Genomic DNA, 19,947 nt, shown 5'->3' with positions numbered 1-19,947 from the left:
TTGTTGTTGTTGTTTGGTTTGGGGTTTTTTTTTTGTTTGTTTGTTTTTGGTTTTTTTTTTAACAATCTCACAAGGAAGGAAAAAACCGCATCGAGCAGGGGCGGGGGCGGGGTGGTGTAAATCCTTTTTTTTCCAAAGGGGAGCGAACTAAATCAGCTTTAAATTTTGAGGTTTGGTTTTCTTCCTCGGGGTTTTCTTTTTGTCGCCGTTCAGTTGAAAGTGCAGATCCTGAAGGAGAGGGGGGGGAAAAGCAGGAACATCCCTGAGACGCGGGAATCGCCGCGGGAGCGCAGCGGGGCCATAAATAACGAGAGGGAGGGAGGGAGGGAGCGGGGGGACCGCGGGGAGGGGGCTCGGGGCCGGGGGGGCTCCCACCGCGGGGCTGGGGCGGTCCGAGGGGTCTGGAGGTGTCCAAAGAGGGGCTGGAGGTGTCCAAAGTGGGGCTGGAGGTGTCCAAAGTGGGGCTGGAGGGGCCCATGAGGGGCTGGAGGTGTCCGAAGAGGGGCTGGAGGTGTCCATGAGGGGCTGGAGGTGCCCATGGAGGGCTGGAGGTGTCCAAAGGGGGCCTGGAGGTGTCCAAAGTGGGGCTGGAGGTGTCCAAAGTGGGGCTGGAGGTGTCCAAAGTGGGGCTGGAGGTGTCCATGGGGGGCTGGAGGGGCCCAAAGAGGGGCTGGAGGTGTCCATGGGGAGCTGGCTGTGTCCAAAGAGGGGCTGGAGGTGTCCATGAGGGGCTGGAGGTGTCCAAAGAGGGGCTGGAGGTGTCCATGGGGAGCTGGCTGTGTCCAAAGAGGGGCTGGAGGTGTCCATGAGGGGCTGGAGGTGTCCAAAGAGGGGCTGGAGGTGTCCAAAGAGGGGCTGGAGGTGTCCAAAGAGGGGCTGGAGGTGTCCAAAGAGGGGCTGGAGGTGTCCATGGGGGGCTGGAGGTGTCCAAAGAGGGGCTGGAGGCGTCCAAAGTGGGGCTGGAGGTGTCCATGGGGGGCTGGAGGTGTCCATGAGGGGCTGGAGGTGCCCATGGGGATCTGGCTGTGCCCGAAGGGGGCTGGAGGTGTCCATGGGGGGCTGGAGGTGTCCAAAGGGGGCTGGAGGTGTCCATGGGGGGCTGGAGGTGTCCATGGGGGGCTGGAGGTGTCCATGGGGGGCTGGAGGTGTCCGAGAGGGGCTGGAGGTGCCCATGAGGGGCTGGAGGTGTCCATGGGGGGCTGGAGGTGTCCATGGGGGGCTGGAGGTGCCCATGAGGGGCTGGAGGTGCCCATGGGGCGCTGGCTGTGCCCGAAGGGGGCTGGAGGTGCCCATGGGGGGCTGGAGGTGTCCATGGGGGGCTGGAGGTGTCCATGGGGGGCTGGAGGTGTCCAAAGGGGGCTGGAGGTGTCCAAAGGGGGCTGGAGGTGTCCAAAGGGGCTGGCTGTGCCCGAAGGGGGCTGTCGCTCCTCTGCGGCCCCTCGGGGCCAGCCCCGGCGGGTCGCGGAGGTTTCAGGAGGAGCCGGAGCTGGGGGAGGCCTCGGGGGAGGTGCAGGCCGATTGATCCGAGGCTTCGGCCGCTTCCCTGGCCGCCCTGGCGGCGGCGGCCGGGGCCAGCCCCTCCTTCTCCCGCTTCTTCTGCTTCATCCTGCGGTTCTGGAACCAGATCTTGACCTGGGTCTCGTTGAGCTCCAGGCTGGCGGCGATCTCCACCCTGCGCGCCCGCGTCAGGTACTTGTTGAAGTGGAACTCCTTCTCCAGCTCCGTCAGCTGCTTGGTGCTGAAGTTGGTGCGGATGGCGTTGGGCTGCCCCAGGAGCCCCAGCTCCGGCGGTTTGCCTGAGAAAATCCCAAACAAGCACCAGGGCAGGAGCGGCCGGAGGAATCCTCTCCCCGCGGCGCGTCCCGAGCTCCGCGCTCGCTCCCGGCCCCAAAACCCAAACAAATCCCCCCAAAAAAACCCGGCTCCCATCCCCACCAGGCTCCGGGATCCTCCCGGCCCCGCTTTTCCCTTGGATCCATCCCGGGATCCTCCCGGCCCCGCTTTTCCCTTGGGAACCACCCCGGGATCCTCCCGGCCCCGCTTTTCCCTTGGGATCCGCCCCGGGATCCTCCCGGCTCCGCTTTTCCCTTGGGATCCACCCCGGGATCCTCCCGGCCCCGCTTTTCCCTTTGGATCCATCCCGGACCCTGCGGGGGCCCGGCCGGGTGGAAGGGGAGGGAGAGGATGATGATGATGACGATGATGATGATGATGACGATGATGATGATGACGATGATGATGATGACGATGATGATGGTGATGGTGATGGGGCGGGGGGGAGGAGGAGGAAGGCCGGGATTTAAGGGAAGGTCCTGGGGAAGGAAGTGGGACAATGGAGGAGGGGATGGGAGCCAGAGGAGGAAGCTCTGGACCTTTCCTGCTCCGAGCTGGGCTGAAATCAGAGCTGGGCCTGCGGGAAGCCGAGCTCAGGGACGCTCCGTGGGATGGGAAAAAAATCTCTGGGTTAAAAAAAAAAAACCACCCCAAAACCCAAACAAACCCAACCCCAACAAGACTTCAAAACCCAAACAACCCCCCAAAAAACACCCCAAAACCCGAACAATCTCAAACCCACAACCTTAAACCCCAACAAACCCAACCAAAATAAGACCCCAGAACCCAAACAAACCCCAAAACCCCAAACCCACCCTCCACCGGAGGACCACCCCCGGGACCATCCCCATCTCCCCGGGGCCGCCCCCAGCACCCCAAACTCACCAGTCCGGGGCGGGTTCCTCTTCACCCGCATCCACTCGAAGGTCTGCGCGGCCGCGGCCTCGGGGCACGGCTCGGGGAGCCCCGGCGGCTCCTGCTCCTGGTGGCCACCGTAGAGGCCGGGCAGGTAGCCCGGCTGCTCCTGCCCGAAGGCGGGCGGCGGCTGCGAGTAGCCCTGGGCCAGCGGGGCCGCTCCCGAGGGGAACCCGGGCGCCTGGAAGAAGGGCCCGTCCGCGTCCTGCTGGCCCAGGCAGAGGGGCTGGTAGCCCGCCGGGCTCCGGTAGCCCGCCGGGCTCGGGTAGCCGGGGCTGGAGAAACGCGAGGAGGACGAGGAGGAGGAGGAGGAGGAAGGAGGGTGGAAGCTCTGCGGCGGGAGATGCCCCAGCGCGGCCGGCGGCCCGAAGGCGCTGTCCCCGGCGGGGCCGCCGGAGCACGGGGCGAAGCGGGGCTCGGAGCCGTGGAAGGCGCCGCGGTTACAAACCGCCAGCTCCAGGAAGGAGCCCATGCCGGTGTTGTCCATCGGCCACCGACGGAGGAGGGTCCTCACACCCCGGGCTGTGGGGGCTGTGGGGGCTGTGGTTTGGGGTTTTTTTGGGGGGGGGTCGCCGCCTGCCCTCCAACCTTTGGTCCGTCTGTCAAAAGCTGGGAAACTTCCGGGCGCGGCCGCGAACCCCGCGGCTCTCGGGGGGACCCCGCGGGCGGAGCGGGCCGGGCCCAATGAGCGCTCCGGGGCTCCCGAAGTCGGTGCCCGGCTCCGGGGCTCATCCATCAAGGGGCTGGCATCTGCGTGACAAAGGGGCTTCAATCAAACGCGGCCCATCCATCTGATAAACAACACGGCCGCGTCAAGATCTCCCCCTCAAAGGGCTTTGGAAGAGAGGGGCGAGGTGGGGCGCGGGCCGGGGGGGGAAGCATCGGGATGACCCGCGAGTGTTTAAAGTGCTAAAAAGGCCCCCGAGTTATGCGAGGAGCCGATTTCAGGCCGGGCTCGGGACTTTAAAAAGGTTTTTTTCCCCCGATGCCGGAGCGGTGTGAGAAAAAGAAGAAAGGAGGGCGCGGGGATGGGGAGGTGTGAGCGGAGACACAAAAGGACGCTCTTTTATTCCTTTGGAAACTTTTCCCGACAGAGCGGTTTTGGCCTTTTCCGGGATGAGGAACCCGCTAAAATCTCCCGAGATTTAAAAAAAAAAAAACCAAAACAGCTCCAGCTCCATTTTCGCTCTCGTTTCTCCCGCACAGACTTTGCGTCCGCGGGTAAAAGCGCAGTAATTAGATCAATATTCTAATGAGGAGGCCAAATAAAGTTATCGGGGACAGAACGGCTTTTGTTGGAGCCGTGCCCGGCCTGGCAATTTCGGGCTGGGAACTGACACCGGTCCCCGAGTGCACCTGGGGACCGTCCCCATCCTTCCCCGCTAAAAACCGGGATTTGGGGGCTCTGAGCGGCCCCGGGGCGCTGAGCTCGGCTTTGCCGGGGCGATCTCGGCTCCAGCAGGCGGAGGAGGAGGAGGAGGAGGAGGAGGAGGAGGAGGAGGAGGGCAGAGCCTGCCTCCAGCCCAGAGAATAGGAACATAGGTGGGCAACATTTATTTACTTGTTCCGAGGAGGGAGACAAGAGCACCCAGCAATCGGACGCCCACAGCCATTTGTTACTTGTCAGGATATTTACTGCCCGGCCACGCTCCCGGGAGGACCGGGAGGGCTCCGCGACCGCTCCCTGCCTCCTCCAGCCCGGGCCAAAAGTTCACCCTGAAAGGCGAAAGGAAAAACCCTTTTCGCTGATGCAACGCGTGGTTTTTTAGGGGGGAACATTTGGTGAGAAGATTCAGCCCGGGCAGCGCCGGCCTCAGAATCTCCCCCTGCTTCAATCCCCTTCCCCGCCCAGGAAAATCGGGTTTAGGCAGCTCCTAAACTAAAAATAATAAAATTTCCCACTCGCGGGCCAATTTGTTCATTTATTCCGGCTCTGAGGGGCTCCAAGGGGAAAAAAAATTCAGGTTCTCCAAAACTTTCTGCCTCCTCCTTCGCTCAGCGCGGGGATCCGGAGCCGCTCTCCCATCACGGGGATCCCGAGCCCCTTTCCCATCACGGGGATCCCGAGCCCCTTTCCCGTCACGGGGATCCCGAGCCGCTCTCCCATCACGGGGATCCCGAGCCCCTCTCCCGTCACGGGGATCCCGAGCCCCTCTCCCGTCACGGGGATCCGGAGCCCCTCTCCCGTCACTCCCCCGCCGAGAGAAAAAAATCGATTTTCCCAATTCGATCCCTTTTCTATTTCGCTGTTCGTGTTGGAGTGGACGCGGGCCGTCCGAACGCGGGGATGATTTATGGCCGAAAAACAACAAAAAAAGGAGAAAGGAGAGGCTGGGGGTTCATCCCTGCCCCGAGCCCATCCTTTCGCCTTCTCCGGCGGTTTTTGAGTCCTTAAAATCGGGGAAAATCGCTGATCCCGAGTTGGTGGGGGAGAAACTTTTCCTCTCAGCGAAGCCTAAACTCGCGCTGAGGTTGAAACACTTTTTTTGTTTTGGTTTGTTTTGTTTTGTTTTGTTTTTTGTGGATGGAAAGGTTGGATGGGACAAAGTTTGAGCCGGAATCGCTCGAATTCTGCCGAATCCTGCCCGAGATCGGGGCTGGGGGCGGCCAGGCGGGGATGTGGAATTTTGGGGGATGGATTCCCCGGAATCCCCCCGGGAAGGGAATTTTTGGGGTCCCTCCGTGGTCAGGTGGCGCCTGGCGGGGCTGGAGATGGAGCGAGGAGGGGTTGAGGGCTGGAATCACCGCGGGATTGGGGGAAAATCGATTTTTGATTAATTTTTTAATCTTTTTTTTCTGGGATGGAGGAAGGGCCCCGTTCCCAACCCTTCCCGGGGCTCCCAGGATGCTCCGGCTCCCCCAAAATCCCATTTTCTGCCCCAAAATGAGGGCTCGTGGGGCAGTTTTGGGAAGCCCTGGGGGAGAACCCCCGGCTCCGGCTCCAGGCCTGAGGAATCGTCCGCGTTTTGAGTCCTTTGTTTCAAGTCTCGATTTGAAATCTTGATTTTAGAACTATTTTAAATCTTGATTCTGGGGCCTTGGTTTGAAATCCCGGTTTGAAATCTCGGTTTGAATTCTGTGTTTTTCACTTCGGGGAAGGTTTTTGTGCAGGGAAGCGTTTCCAAAGGCTCGGAGAGTCCTCAGAGGCTCCCTTCTGGGGTTAAATGTAACTTTTTTGAAGTCAAAGGTAACATTTTGGGGGTTAAATATAACTGTTTGGGGGGTAAATATAACTTTTTGGGGGGTTAAATATAACTTTTTTGGGGTTAAATATAACTTTTTTGGGGTTAAATATAACTTTTTTTGAAGTTAAATATAACTTTTTTGGCGCTCCCAGCAGAGAGAGTCGGTGTCAGAAATGTCACCAGGCCGGGTGATTTATCGGGAGCGGGGGACTCGGGAATCTCCAAAAGGAATTCATGGTCCCGCCTGGGATTTGGAGGAGGGAATTTTGAAAGGAGAACTTAAAAATAAATAATAATAATAATAATAATAATAATAATAATAATAATAAGTATCGGGAAATGGAGAAAAATGTGAAGTTGTGTAGGGGAAACCTTTCCAAAAGCCCCCAGATAATTCAGATAAAATGGGGGAAAAGGGGGAAACCATAATTCAGATAAAATGGGGGGGGAAGGAGGAGGGAAAACCAGATAATTCAGATAAAATTGAATGATTTTAGGGATTAGGAATTTTTAGGGATTTAGGAAATCCTGCTCTGCTGGCCTGGGGAATCCCGCGCTGCTCCCCTGGGAATCCCAGCGGCCTTTCCCATGGGCTGGAGCCAGGCTGGAACTCGCCTCGTCTCATTAATTGGGTTCATTTGCATATTTATTACTGCGAGAGAGCGGGGAGGAGGGGCCTGGACCTCGGGCAGGGGTCTGGGGGGTCCCGAATCCCTCGGGATTCCCTCAGATCCCAAAATCCATTGGAATTCATTCAGATCCCGGATCCCTCTGGATTCTCTCAGACCCGGAATCCATCCAGGGGTCCCAAATCCCCCGGGATTCCCGCAGATCCCCAAATCCGTTGGAATTCATTCAGATCCCGGATCCCTCGGGATTCCCCCAGATCCCAAATCCCTCGGGACTCCCTCAGATCCCCAAATCCATTGGAATTCATTCAGATCCCGGATCCCTCTGGATTCCCGCAGACCCCGAATCCATCCAGGGGTCCCAAATCCCCCGGGATTCCCGCAGGTCCCGAATCCAGGCCCAGCTCCGCCCGCTCCTCACCCTTCCCTGGCTCCCACAGGAGCATCCATTGATCAGTTAACGCCTCCTCCTTCATCCGGCGGCGCGGGCAGCTCGGAATTCCCGATGCTCGGGATGCTCGGGCGAGCAGAACCGGACCCAGTGGGCCGGGCCGGGCCGGGCCGGGCCGGGAGCTCCTTCCCTCTTCCCCCTTCCCCCTTCCCTCTTCCCTCTTCCCTCTTCCCTTTTCCCTTTCCCCTCTTCCCTTTTCCCTCTTCCCTTTTCCCTCTTCCCTTTTCCCTTTCCCCTTTTCCCTTTCCCCTTTTCCCTTTTCCCTTTTCCCTTTTTCCCTTTCCCGGTTCCCCTTTCCCTTTTCCCCCTTTTCCCTTTTCCCTTTCCCCTCTTCCCTTTTCCCCTCTTCCCTTTCCCCTCTTCCCTTTTCCCTTTCCCCTTTTCCCTTTTCCCTTTTCCCTTTTCCCTTTTCCCTCTTCCCTTTTCCCTTTTCCCTCTCCCCTCTCCGTTTCCATCCCCCGGCGGGACAAACAAACAAACAAACAAACAAACAAACAAACAAACAAACCCAGGGCCGGGTTTGCTCCGCCAGCTCCTCCCTTTGCCGCCGGAGCCGCTCCAGGAGGAGGAAAAACCGGGAGCCGCTGCGGGGGCAGAGGGAAAATCCCCCCAAAACCAGGGACAATTCCCGGGAGGAGCCAGCTCCCGGCCTCCCCCTCACCCCTCCCGGCTTCTCCCGCCGGGATCTCGGCTCCGGCCCCTCCGGGAGCTCTCCTGGAGCTCATCCCCGCTCCGGGGGCAGCACAAAATAAAACATTTCCCCCGCAGCGCCGCGGACGCGTGCGGGAGCCGCTCGTTCCTTCGCTCGGGCCCGGCTTCAGCCAGCGATCTGCTTAATTCGCTTAATTCTCGTTCATAAACGCCCGCCCGCCCTTCGCTCGGCGTTTCCAGGGAGGTAAAGGACGGCCGAGCTGCCGGCGGAGCCCCGCGGCCGCTCGATAATTCCGATTTTATTGAATGCCGCCCCGCTCCTCTCCTCCCGACGTTCCAGTCCTGCTAATTAGGACAAATAACGAGGGGGCCCGCTGCTAGCGCGGGTAACGGCGGCAGAGCTCGCCGCTGTTATTAAGCGGCTTTTCCGTGGGTGGAGAATTGATCTGGCCGGGGGCTCGGGGGGTCACTGGGGGCCCCGGCCGGGGCTCGGTGTCGATTCGGGTTCGATTTGGGGGGTCTGGGACCCCTTTCACTGCTCCTCGTCAGGGATTTGTGTCAATTCGGGTTCGATTTCGGGGGTGTGGGACCACTTTCACTGCTCCTCGTCAGGGATTTGTGTCGATTCGGGTTCGATTTCGGAGGGTCTGGGACCCCTTTTACTGCTCCTCGTCAGGGATTTGTGTCGATTCGGGTTCGATTTCGGAGGGTCTGGGACCCCTTTTACTGCCTCCCGTCACGGATTTGTGTCGATTCGGGTTCGATTGGGGGGGATCTGAGACCCCTTTCACTGCTCCTCGTCAGGGATTTGTGTTGATTTGGGTTCGATTTGGGGGGTCTGGGACCCCTTTCCCATCCCTTTCCCGTCCCTTTCCCATCCCTTTCCCATCCCTTTCCCGTCCCTTTCCCGTCCCTTTCCCATCCCTTTCCCATCCCTTTCGCATCCCTTTCCCACCCCTTTCCCAGGGGGGTCTCTCCTGCCGCCTCCCTCGGCCTCGCCCTTCCCCTCCTCCCTTCCCCACGGGAAAAGGGCGTGTCGGTGTGGAAATCCGCCGGGTTCGGGATGTTTTCCCTCATTTTTAAAGCTGAAGGGCGTGTAAATGCGGAAATCCGCCGGGTTCGGGATATTTTCCCTCATTTTTAGGCCGGATAAAGGAGGCGCCGTCCCCGCGGAGGCCAAAAGGATGCGCGGAGCCCAAACCCAGGGCGGGCAGGAGGAGGAGGAGGAGGAGGAGGAGGAGGAGGAGGAGGAGGACGAGGAGGAGGAGGAGGAGGAGGAGGAGGAGGAGGAGGAGGACGGAGGAGGAGGAACCCTGGAACAAATGGCGCTTTGATAGAGCAGCGCCTTCCCAGCGGCCGGGGGGTTTGAAATCAACTCCCAAAATAAGGAATGGCCTTTTCCTGGGAGCTCCGCTTCCCCCGGAGCGGGGGGCGCCCGAGGCTCCCGGGCGAGGATGAGGAGCAGAACTCCGCCGAAGGCTTTGGAGGCGCCGCCGTGAACATTTAGTGCGGGTGAAACCCCCCGGAGTTTCCTCCTCCCGGAGCGAGGTTTTGGAATCGCCGCCTGGTTCCTGGTGGGAAAAAAAAAAAAAGAGCCTGGGGAGGTGGCTGCGGGGGAAAAGAGGGTTTGGAGTAAAAAAGGTGGCGGTGGAATGAAACCAACTCCTCCTCCTCTTTGTTAGAGAGAGATCCTCCGCAGCGATCTCCAAAAACATCCCTCCAGGCTTCGCGGCCTTCATTTCACTTTCATTTATTTATTTTTAATTATTATCATTGCTCGTTCCCGGCCCGGAGCTCCAACCCAGGCCCGGCCCCGCCGCCTTTAGCCCCAAATAAGAGATCGGAACTTTCCCCGCGCTCGAACCCTTCCCCGGAGAGCGGGGCTGACCCCACCCAGGCACCGAAAACACCACATTCAACCCCAAAAATTCCGTGGGGCGGCACCCCAAAGGTGGCAGGAGCAGAACGGGAGGCCTGGCCTTTGCTGGAGATTTTATTTCTAATTAAAACACAAAAAGGGGGCTGCGGAAGGGTTTGGGGTTTTTTTTAAGGGTCCCCCCCGAGCCCCCTCCCCACATTTCCCGCCTCCCTTTGGCTCAAATCCCTCCTGGACGCCTCCCAGAATCCGGGAATCCCCAGGGAATGAACCGGGTGATTTATTTGGGGCGGCCCCGCAGAAACTTCCCCCCAGAACCCTCCCCGGGCCAGTTTTGGGGTGAAAATCGCCAGATTGGGCAGAAACCCTGGAAGGAGCTGGAGCATCCCGGCGGTTTTGGGAATAGAAAGGGAGAGAAGGGAAATAAAAAAGGGAGAGAGGAGGAATAGGAAAAGGCCCAGCAGCTCTTACCCCTCCTTCTCCTCTCGGCTTTATCTGCTCGCCCAAACGCCCTCCCCGCCGGGTTTTTTTGGGTTGGGTTTGGGGGTTTTTTTTTGAGCTTTAGCTCCAAATCCTTCTCTTTTTTTCCCCCTCATTTTTTTTTGCAGCTCGTGAGGTTTCGAGCCGCGGTGGGTTCTGAGCTGCCGGAGAAAAGAGGAGGAGGAGGAGGATGGGGATGAAGGGCGGGATGTGGGAGGCCGGGAGTTGGCGTGGGCTCCGCGCGGCCCCGGCGCTGCCTTTGTGTGGGGTTTTCCCATCCCTTTATTCCCTTTCTTGGGGTTTTTCTGGGTTTTTGTTTGGGCTTGTTTCGTTTTTGGGATGTTTGGGGGGGTTTTGGGGTTTGTTTTGTTTTTGCCCGTCAGAGAAATAGAACGGCAAATATTAAAATTGGGGGGGGGGAAAAAAACCCCAACCAAACTCGCCTTTTTGATTTAACACAAAAATAAATAAATAGATAGATAGACCAACACCAAGCTCGAGAAGGAAAAAAAAAAAAAAAAAATTAAACCAGAAGCGAAGGAAGGAAACATTTCCCGGAGCCTCTGGAAATGTTGGCTGGGAGCGATTTCTTTTGTCTCCTCTCGGGGCACAGGAGGAGATTTCTAAAGCTCATTACGAAGCAGGGAAAAGCGAATGATTTATGGGGGAAAACAAACAAACAAACCAACAAAAAATCGAGTTTTTGGAATGAAATCCGCAGCAAGCACGCGTTTGTCTGTTTTATAAAGACGTTTATTTACTCTATGAAAATAATATGCAATAAATAATTTGCCCTTTGCTATGAAAGGATTTGAATAAATAATCTACGTCTAAAAGGTAAAAAGAGGAAGGAAATTTCCTCTGATTTTTTTTAATTATTATTATTTTAACTGAATTTTATTACAAAATCTAAAAGTCTCGTTCTGATTCCTGAGAAAGTCGCTGGGGAGGGAATTACAAAATTTTTAAATTTTTTTTTTCCCTCTCTCGGGGGCTGACATCCCCGCCGTGCGTGAGAACCACCGGAAATAAATAATGGGGGGGGGAAAAAATAAATAAAACTCAATAAACTCCTGCGATTCAGCAGAACTGGGGCCGCTCCTTCACATTCTGGGATAAAAATCGGGAGAGCTTTGAAACGGAAGTGGGAGGAGGAGACTGAACGGGAAATGGCTCCAGGATGATTTGGGGGTTCCCCTTCTCTCGGGGCAGATTTTGGGGGTTTTCCCTGCTTTTAGGGCCGATTTTGGGGCGCTGGCAGTGGCCGGGCTGGGGCTGGCGGCCCTAAACCTCTGGCTGGGATGGAAGGCGGGGGGGGGGGAGTCCCCTTAATTCAGGGCAGATTTTGGGGGTTCCTCCTTCCTTTATGGCAGATTTTGGGGTGAGTCCCCCTCTTTCCGGGCAGATTTTGGGTTGGGAGCCCTTGTTTTAGGGCAGATTTCAGAGGTTTCCCGTTCTTTTAGGGCCGATTTTGGGGCTCTCCTTTGCTTTAGGGCGGCTTTTGGGGCGCTGGCAGCGGCCGGGCCGGGCTGGGAGCGGGAGGAGCCCGCTACTGGAAGCCCAGGTGCTGCAGGTCGATGGTGCAGAGCGCGCTGGTGAAGAGCTCCAGCTCCTCCTCGGAGAGGCGCAGGGGGCTCTGCAGGGAGCCGGGGGAAAACCCCTGGGGCAGCTCCAGGCACGGCAGCAGCCCCAGCTCCGGCAGCGCCGGGGACCCGCGGCCCGAGCCCGTGGCGACCCGGGGCTGCCCCGCGCTGCTCCCGGCTGTCCCCGGGCCGGGAATTGTCCCCGCTGTCCCCAGGCCGGGAATGGTCCCCGCTGTCCCTTGGGATTCCCGAGCTGTCCCCAGGCCAGGAATTGTCCCCTCTGTCCCTCGGGGTTCCTGAGATGTCCCCAGGCTGGGAATTCTCCCCGCTGTCCCTCGGGGCTCCGGGGCTGTCCCCAGGCCAGGAATTGTCCCCTCTGTCCCTTGGGATTCCCGAGCTGTCCCCGGGCCGGGATTTGTCCCCGCTGTCCCTCGGGGTTCCCGGGCTGTTCCCAGGCTGGGAATTGTCCCCAGCCCGGGAATTGTCCCCTCTGTCCCCAGCCCTGGATTTGTCCCCGCTGTCCCCAGGCCGGGGCTGCCCTCGGGGTCGCTCCCCTCCTCCGCGCCGGGCAGCGGCAGCTCCCCGTCCGCGGGCTCCTTGTGCTGCGTCTGCCGCTTGTGCTTCATGCGGCGGTTCTGGAACCACACCTTCACCTGCCGCTCCGTCAGGTCCAGCAGCGCCGCGATCTCCACGCGCCGCGGCCGGCACAGGTATTTGTTGAAGTGGAATTCCTTCTCCAGCTCCAGCAGCTGCGCGTTGGTGTAAGCGGTGCGGAGCCTCCTGGAGCCGCCGCCGCCGTCCGCCGGCCCCGGCGGCTCTGAGACGGCAACGGAAATAATAAAAAAAAAATAGAAATAGAAATAGAAATAGAAATAGAAATAGAAATAGAAATAGAAATAGAAATAGAAATAGAAATAGAAATAGAAATAGATCGTCGCCCAGCGCTCGGAGGGGTCCCCTCGCTCGGACGGGCCGGGGGGAGCCGCTCCGAGGAGGGAAATTGTTTAATTTTACTCCTCCCGCTCTGGAGGAGGATTGGGAATGGCTTTGGCCTCCTCGAGAGGAGAAGGGATTTTGCTCCCTGGCCTCTCCCTCTGGAGCCCTCCCCTCTCCGCCGCTCTGGTGGATAAAGGGAATTTCAAACCCTTCCTTATTTCATTTTATTTTATTTTATTTTCCCCTTTGCCCGGTGCTTTGATTTCATTATTCCAGGTTTTTATCCCCCGGCCAATGAGCTCCGCCCTTGCCCTGCCCGGCTTTACCTGAGCCGTGCCACCGAGATCCGGGGATTGTTCCTCCGCTTTATCCCGAGGGAAGGAGGCTCCCTGGCCCGGCAGCGCCTGGCAGAGGCCGCTCCTTTTCCTGGGGGGCTCGGCTGGGTTCGGGGGGGCGATAATTTCATTTTGTGGGGCTCCCCACCTTCCCCGCGCTCCGCGCTCCTTTGGGGGTTTTGTTGTCTTTGCTTTTTTCCTTTTATTTCCTTTTATTTCCTTTTATTTCCTTTCCTTTTATTTTATCTTATTTTATTTTATCTTTATTATTATTTTCTTTTCCCCTTTGTCCCGCAGGCAGTAAAAACCCGCAGCGCCGGCACAGAAACCCGCACAGAGGGAGCTGCGAACCCCGCCCCGGCTCCCCCCTGCCCCTCTCGCTGCCGGATTTGGGGGAAGTTGCAGCAATTTTGGTTTTTTTGGTTTTTTAATTGCCGGGGCAGGGAGGAGGCGGCAGAACCCCCCGCGCTGGGGACATCGCTCCGTGAATCCACGCGTGACAGAATCCCGGGGGGTGCTCTCCGGGCACGGGGGGAGGAGGTTTTGGGGCGAGGAGAGGAGAATTTGGTATTTTGGGGTATTTTGGGGGGGGGGATCCTCTCCCCCGTCCCAGCGATACCGACCTGCGGGGGATCCTGCGGAGGGCAGCGGCAGCGAGGATGATGACGGCGGGGACGAAGAGGAGCCGGGGGCCTGGGTGGGTTTCTTGGCCGATTTCTTCTCCTTCATCCAAGGGAATTCCGCTGCCGGGGGCCGCGGCTGGAGCGAGCCATGGGATTCTCTTTTCTGGCTCCTCGGTCTCTCCCGGCTGCCGCAACAGGGATTCAGGCTTTGGAGGAGGCTTTGCTCGAAAGGAGGAGGAATTAACGTCGAGTCCTTGATTGATGAAGTTTGAAATGTCTCCAGGACAGCGGGCAGAGACGTCAGGCACTCAGCGAGCGAAGGCTGGCTATTTATAAACCCGATCTCCCTCTCAAATTCAAAATTCATGGCTTTTCCAGGGGTTTAAAAAGCGGGAGGGAGGCGGGGGAGAGGGAGGAGGAGGAGGAGGAGGAGGAGGAGGAGGAGGGGGAGCGGGATCTGAGGGCCCGGGTTTTTGATGGCGGGGATGATGACGGTCCTCGGGCTTTTTAATAATTGTTATATTGCTGATAAAAGCGGCGGAGGGACCGGACCGAGCTCTGCTGAACTCGAGGCGAAATCGCGGCCAATTCCTCGTCACGTGGGCGGCGGCGGCCAATGGCGGGCGGGGCCTGGCGGCAAACAGAAAACATTATTTTCTTTAATTGATTAAAAAAAAAAAAAAATTAAAAAAAAAAAAAAAGGCGAGAGAGAGAGAGGGAGGGAGAACACCCAGCAGCTCTCCGGAATCAACATCCGCCCTTGGCTCTGGGTGCCGGCAGGGAGATGCTGTCTGTCCTGTCTGTCCTGTCCTGTCCTGTCCATCCTTCCTTCCTTCCTTCCTTCCTTCCTTCCTTCCTCCTTCCTTCCTTCCTTCCTTCCTTCCTTCCTTGCCTTACCTTCCTCTTCCTTCCGTTTCCTTCCTTCCTTCCTCCTTCTTCCTTCCTTCCCTTCCTGCTTCCCTTCCTTCCTTCCTTCCTTCCTTCCTTCCTTCCTTCCTTCCTTCCTCCCTCCCTCCCTCCCTCCCTCCCTCCCTCTCTCCCTCTCCTGCCCCGTCTCTCCCGATGTTCCCGGTGTTTTTTTCCCGGTGTTTTTTTTCCCGTCCCTGCCTCTCCCTGTCCCATCCCGTGCCTCTTTCCCGGCCTGTCCTGCCCGATGTTCCCCATCCTTCCTGGAGTTCCTTGTCCTGCCTGGTGGTCCCTGTCCCTTCCCAATGTTCCCTCTCCCGCTTTCCCAGCCCATTCCCTGTCCATTCCCAGCCCCATTCCCTTTCCCTGTCCCATTCCCTGTCTATTCCCTGCTCATTCCCAACCCTTTCCCTGCCCTTTCCCATTCCCTGTCCATTCCCAGCCCTTTTCCGGTCCATTCCCAGCCCATTCCCTGTCCCATTCCCTGCCCTTTCCCGGCTCTTTCCCTTTCCCATCCCATTCCCTGTCCATTCCCTTTCCCTGTCCCATTCCCTGTCTATTCCCTGCTCATTCCCAACCCTTTCCCTGTCCTTTCCCATTCCCTGTCCATTTCCTGTCCATTCCCAACCCTTTCCCTGCCCCATTCCCATTCCCTGCCCATTCCCTGCCCATTCCCATCCCTTTCCCGTCCCGGTGCCTCCAGCCGAGTTTCCCAGCTCTTCCCAGCCGTGGGAAAATGGGAATTTCTCCCCCGCCTCCCTCCCGGCCGTTCCCAGCCGGATCCCGGCTCCTGTTCCCACCTCTCCCGTTTTTCTCAGCTCGGATTTCCCTGGGGTTTGTCTTTAAGCCTGGGTGTGAGCGCTCAGGAAGCCCAAGCGAGCCTTTAAGTCAAGTTTAGTTAAACCGTCCCCATTTCCCGGCTTAAATTACTTTTAGAGAGCAGCCTAATCCTTCTCCTTCCCAAGCCGGGCTTGACGGGCGCTCTGCACTTTCCGTAAAGGCCAAAACACTTTTTAAGGTCACCGCGGATATCTTTGAAATCGCATTTCTCCCTTCCCATCCTTTTTTTTTTTTTTCCCATCTCCACCAAGCAGCGCCACTTCCAGAGTTTACAAAATAAATAAATAAAATGAAAAAGTCGTTTCCCAAGATTTTTGGGTTTTTTTCCCTCCCCCGCCCCGCCTTTTCTTTCCCCTCTTTAGAGCCCCGGGTCCACACAACCCGAGAAGAAGAGAGAAACCATCAATCTTTTCCTCCAAAGGCCTCTGACAGCTCGGCCCTGACTCGAAATTCAGCTTTGGCCACCGAGGCGGGTTCTTTTTTTTAAAAAAAACCTTTGAAGATTTATAAACTTCAACCCGCGGGTTTCAAGGGTAGAAACTCCAAGTTTGGCGGAGGGGACAGAAATTAAAAATTAATATTTTTTTTTCCGCGGAGGGGGCGGGAAAGGGGAGTTCTGGGGCTCCAGGTCTCCGCTGCGCTGCCGGGTGGGATCCCGAGGCTCCGCTCCCGCAGGGAGAAGCCTGGAAACTTTTGTCGCTTCAAGCATCTGCGTGGGTGGGGAGGGCTCGGGAGGGCCGCGGAATAAATCCAGAGCTCATTTAGCGAGGCGGGAAAAGGGAATAATTACAATAATTAAAAAAACGCCCGGCGCAGAACAAAATTTCCCTGGGTGTTCTGTGAATTCGCTTATCAAAACCACCGGGGGAAAAAAATAAAAAATAAAATAATTTAAAAAAAAAAAAATTATATATATATATATATATATCTCAAAGTTTAATCTCTTCAGAATCGATGGTGAGAAAGAGAATAATTGGGTTTCTGATGGTTGCTGGCCGGTTTAAGGCGGATGTTCGGGGCTTTGTCTGGGGTTGCCAATTCCTCCTTCCTGAGGGATGGAGGAGCTGGGATGGAGAGGAGGAATTTGGGATGCAAAACCCTTCCCAAGAGCTGCCCCTGCTTCTTGCTCGCGCTCCGAGCGGCAAAGGAAAATAAAAATAAGGGGGGAATGAAAAGAAGGGAAAAATGGAAAGAAGGGGGGGGGAAATAAAGAGAGGAAAAAGAAAAAAAAAAAAGGGGAACAAAACCTCTTGGGGAAATTGGGATTTTTTTAATTATTATATTTTCTTTTCCCCCACGCATCGCAGGGAGGCACAAAGGGGGAAAAAATTTCTCCCAGCTCCAGGGGAAAGGCATCGCATCCCTGGGATAAATTCCCGGGGTTTCTGAAGGACAGAAAAAGGCAAAAAATCTCTGTGGGAGCAGCCAGGAAGCGGAGCCGGCGCCCCGGAATTGGCTCCTTTTTATTTATTTTTTTTTTTCCCCTGGATTTTAACCATTTCCTGGGAATCCCTGGCACAACATGGCGCCGGGGGGGGGGTGTGGAAAAAAAAAATAAATAAAAAATCTGGGAGCTGATCCCGGCCCAGCCCTGCGCGGTTTCCAGCCTCTGAATTAGAAACAATTGAAATAATTAGAAATATTCCTGGCTGGGAGATTCTTCCTTGCGTGGGGGGGCCAGGAGCCAGGGCAGGGACCCCATTATTTATTATTTATTATTTATTATTTATTATTTATTATTTATTATTTATTATTTATTATTTATTATTTATTATTTATTATTTATATTAAATTGTAACCCCGTGCTCCACGGCTCCAGTTATTAACCTCGGCTCACGAGGAGGGATCGGAGCTCGGCGTCGTTTCTCGTGCGAGGTTTTCTCCACCAGAGAATTTTATTTTTTTTAATCCCCTCCGGGTTTTATCTTGGCTGCGGGCACAGGTGGATAAAAATGAATGAGATGTAAAATGTCAAAAATATTAAAAAAAAAAAGGTGATGTATAAAATCTGTTATATTAAAATGTAGGGCCTAGGGTGTAAAATATAAAATAGAAAATATGGGATATAAAATATTAATAATATTATAGAAAATATAGGATATAGGCAATAAAATACTAAATATAATATATTATCTATATAATAGATAATATATTTTATATAATAGGTAGTATATAGATATAATATATAATATTATATATAATGTACAACACATAATACACAATGTATGTAATACATCATACATAATATATAAAATGCATTATATATTGTGTATCATGTATAATATAATACGTGTTATACATTATATATAAAATATACAATATAGAAGTCACATAAAACACATAAAACACATAAAGTACAAACCACAAACCCCACGCGCTGTTTCTGCAGCACCCACCCTCCCCTTTTTATTTTTTTTTCTCCTTTTTTTGGGTACCTTTTCCAGCTTTTCCAGCCTTTCCTCGCGGCTGCAATGGGAATCCAAAATCGCCCTCTCCTCCCCTCCGGAGGGAACCTTCCCCTCCTCTTCCTCCTCCTCCTCCTCCTCATCCCCGGCGTTCCCGGCCTGACCAGCCCCTTCCCAGCACCATAAAACTTTTATTGCCCCTCTCTGCTTTAATTCAAGTTTTCTTAGGCCTTTAGAGCATAAAACCCAGATTTTTCACGGCGTTCTCCCCTCTGCCTTCGCTGCCGGCCCAGGGTTGTTCTCCCTTTTGCGCTTTTGCCTTTTCCCGGGGCCTTTTTTTTTCCCTCTTCCAAGGGAAATTTGGGAAGCCCGGGGAGGCGCGGGTGGGCCTTGGAGCGCACGTGTGCGCCACGCACTCGCGTTTTAGGGACAATCCCATTATTTTAGCCATCACTCAATTATTTTAGCCGTAATTCAATTATTTAATTTGCAATTAAACAAGAGAGGAATTATCGATTCCATTCCTCTTCCCTTCCCAAGGCCCCGGATGGGAACTCTGGGCCATTTTTACATTTTACATTTTCTTCTCTTTTTTTTTTTTTTCCCCCCCCCCTCTCTCCTTGTTTTTATTTTATTTTGTGTGTGAGTGTGTGATTAATCCCTTTTCCTTTGTTTTCATTCCCTCTCCAATGGCAGCCTGGCCCCGGCACCACGTGACCCCTCTTTGTGGGCGCCCGAATTCCCAGGATTTCACCCCAAACCGGGGACGCCGCTCTCCATCCCTCTCCTTGCTTCCCATCTCCCCTTCCTTGGGCCGTTTTGTTGTTTTTTTTGTTGTTTTCCCCCTCAGACCCTCACTACTTTTATTTTTATTTTCATTTTTCCACCTCCAAATCCGACGGCCAGGACAAGACGGGGTCGGTAACAGAAAGTTTATTCAGGAATTGTTCACCAGACAACCCTTGAGGAGAGGAAAGAAAAGAACTCTACTGTAAGAACAAAGGAAGAGCTCCGCAGAGGAGGGGCGGGAGGGGAGGGATTCGCTATTAAATTCTTCTAATTCAGGACTAAACAATTACAGCCTGGTTCTGCTCTCATGCCTCCAGTAGAACTAATTACATTATTCATAAGTACCAAGGTAACATAAAACTACTGCTTCTCCCTAAATTACAATAACTAAAATTAAGCTCGTGGTACAATGACAAGGGGAACACAACGTCCTCTTTTTTTTTATTATTATTTTTTAAACTTTTTTTCTGATTTTTTTTTTTTGCCTTTTTTTTTTTTGTTTTTCTTTTTGGGAAGGAAATACTAAAAAAGCACCGTTTGATTCTTATTCCCGTTGGGGATTTTTTTGTTCTCGTGTGTTTTTCCCCTCATATAAATACATCGTCTCGGGGGGGATAAATAATAAAAAAAAGGAAGTAAAAAAAAAAAAAAAAGAAAATATTTTCAACTGGCTATAACCAATAAATATATATGAATGTTCACCAGAACACACACCTAACTGAAGGGCGCCTCGACGGAGCTGAGAGCCCTTCAAAGTTGTTTTTGTTTTTCTTGGTTTTTTTTAATTTTTTTTTTTTTTTTTTTAATACCCATTATATGTAAACTCTAAGTGCAACAAAGATGTCCAGGCAGGAAAGCATCAGCAAATCCCAGGGATCCGGTGGCTTCTGCTTCCGTGGGAGGACATTCCCTCTGTTCAAATATACCCTGTTTTCACGTAAGCTCAAGAGGAGAGGAGGAAAGAAGCTCAGGACTTCTCCGATTGCTTTTCTCTGCTCTTGAACCCTAAAAGCAAAAAAAAAACACCCCCCAAAAAAACCCCCCTCAAACGGAGAAATCGAGCCTTGGCCTCAGCAGAGGCGAAGGAAGGGAAATATTCAGACCTGTCAACTCTTTCTTCCTCTCTTTGGGGTTTTGGGTGGGGGGAAAAAAGGGGGAATTGAGGCGTTCCCAGAAAATTCCCTCAGCCCTTGGTGGTACTTGGGCCTCTTCCACCCCCATTTCTTTCGTTTTTTCGTGTTGTTGTTTTGGAGAGGGGCAGCAGGGCCCGGAGGGGCCAGCGCCGCTCCCGGGCGTTGGCAGGTGTGGATATTTGCAGTTTTGGGGGATATTTGCAGTTTTGGGGGGCTCAGTGGGAAGCTGCCCTGGAGGAAAGCGGATTTATCCTTTTTCCGGCGGGAAATCGGATTTATCCTTTTTCTGTCGGAAAAGGACGACCCTTCCTCGGAGGGCTGGGAAGGAAAGCGCAGGTGGATCTGCAGGAGGACTCGGAGCAGGGGGAAGCTTCCTG

The 19,947-nt window shown here is 54.7% G+C and overlaps 2 protein-coding genes across 2 annotated transcripts; both read right to left on the bottom strand.

Annotated features, from left to right (window-relative positions):
• Nucleotides 1-1,470: 1,470 nt before the first annotated feature.
• HOXB1 (homeobox B1) lies at nt 1,471-3,235 on the bottom strand. Its single transcript, XM_040087092.1, has 2 exons — nt 2,719-3,235; nt 1,471-1,796 (listed from the first exon to the last, which is right to left on the bottom strand). The coding sequence occupies exons 1-2, from the start codon at nt 3,233-3,235 to the stop codon at nt 1,471-1,473; spliced, it is 843 nt and encodes a 280-aa protein (XP_039943026.1).
• A 7,578-nt stretch (nt 3,236-10,813) lies between these two features.
• On the bottom strand, nt 10,814-13,968 carry HOXB2 (homeobox B2). Its single transcript, XM_040087508.2, has 2 exons — nt 13,498-13,968; nt 10,814-12,420 (listed from the first exon to the last, which is right to left on the bottom strand). The coding sequence occupies exons 1-2, from the start codon at nt 13,862-13,864 to the stop codon at nt 11,570-11,572; spliced, it is 1,218 nt and encodes a 405-aa protein (XP_039943442.1). The 5' UTR covers nt 13,865-13,968; the 3' UTR covers nt 10,814-11,569.
• Between the last annotated feature and the right edge of the window lie 5,979 nt (nt 13,969-19,947).

The sequence above is a fragment of the Hirundo rustica genome, chromosome 27 (genome assembly GCF_015227805.2).
Source record: "Hirundo rustica isolate bHirRus1 chromosome 27, bHirRus1.pri.v3, whole genome shotgun sequence".
Taxonomy (NCBI): Eukaryota; Metazoa; Chordata; class Aves; order Passeriformes; family Hirundinidae; genus Hirundo; species Hirundo rustica.
Note: the sequence above shows the minus strand (reverse complement) of the source record. Positions and strands in the feature narration are given on the sequence as shown.

What these genes read in the sequence shown, in the direction of transcription:
- HOXB1 (XM_040087092.1), bottom strand. Translation starts at nt 3,235, where the DNA reads ATGGACAACACCGGCATGGGCTCCTTCCTGGAGCTGGCGGTTTGTAAC. An exon ending in GAGGAACCCGCCCCGGACTG is followed by an intron (nt 1,797 to 2,718) that starts GTGAGTTTGGGG and finishes GGATTTTCTCAG; the next exon opens with GCAAACCGCCGGAGCTGGGG.
- HOXB2 (XM_040087508.2), bottom strand. Translation starts at nt 13,864, where the DNA reads ATGAATTTTGAATTTGAGAGGGAGATCGGGTTTATAAATAGCCAGCCT. An exon ending in CTCCGCAGGATCCCCCGCAG is followed by an intron (nt 12,421 to 13,497) that starts GTCGGTATCGCT and finishes TTGCCGTCTCAG; the next exon opens with AGCCGCCGGGGCCGGCGGAC.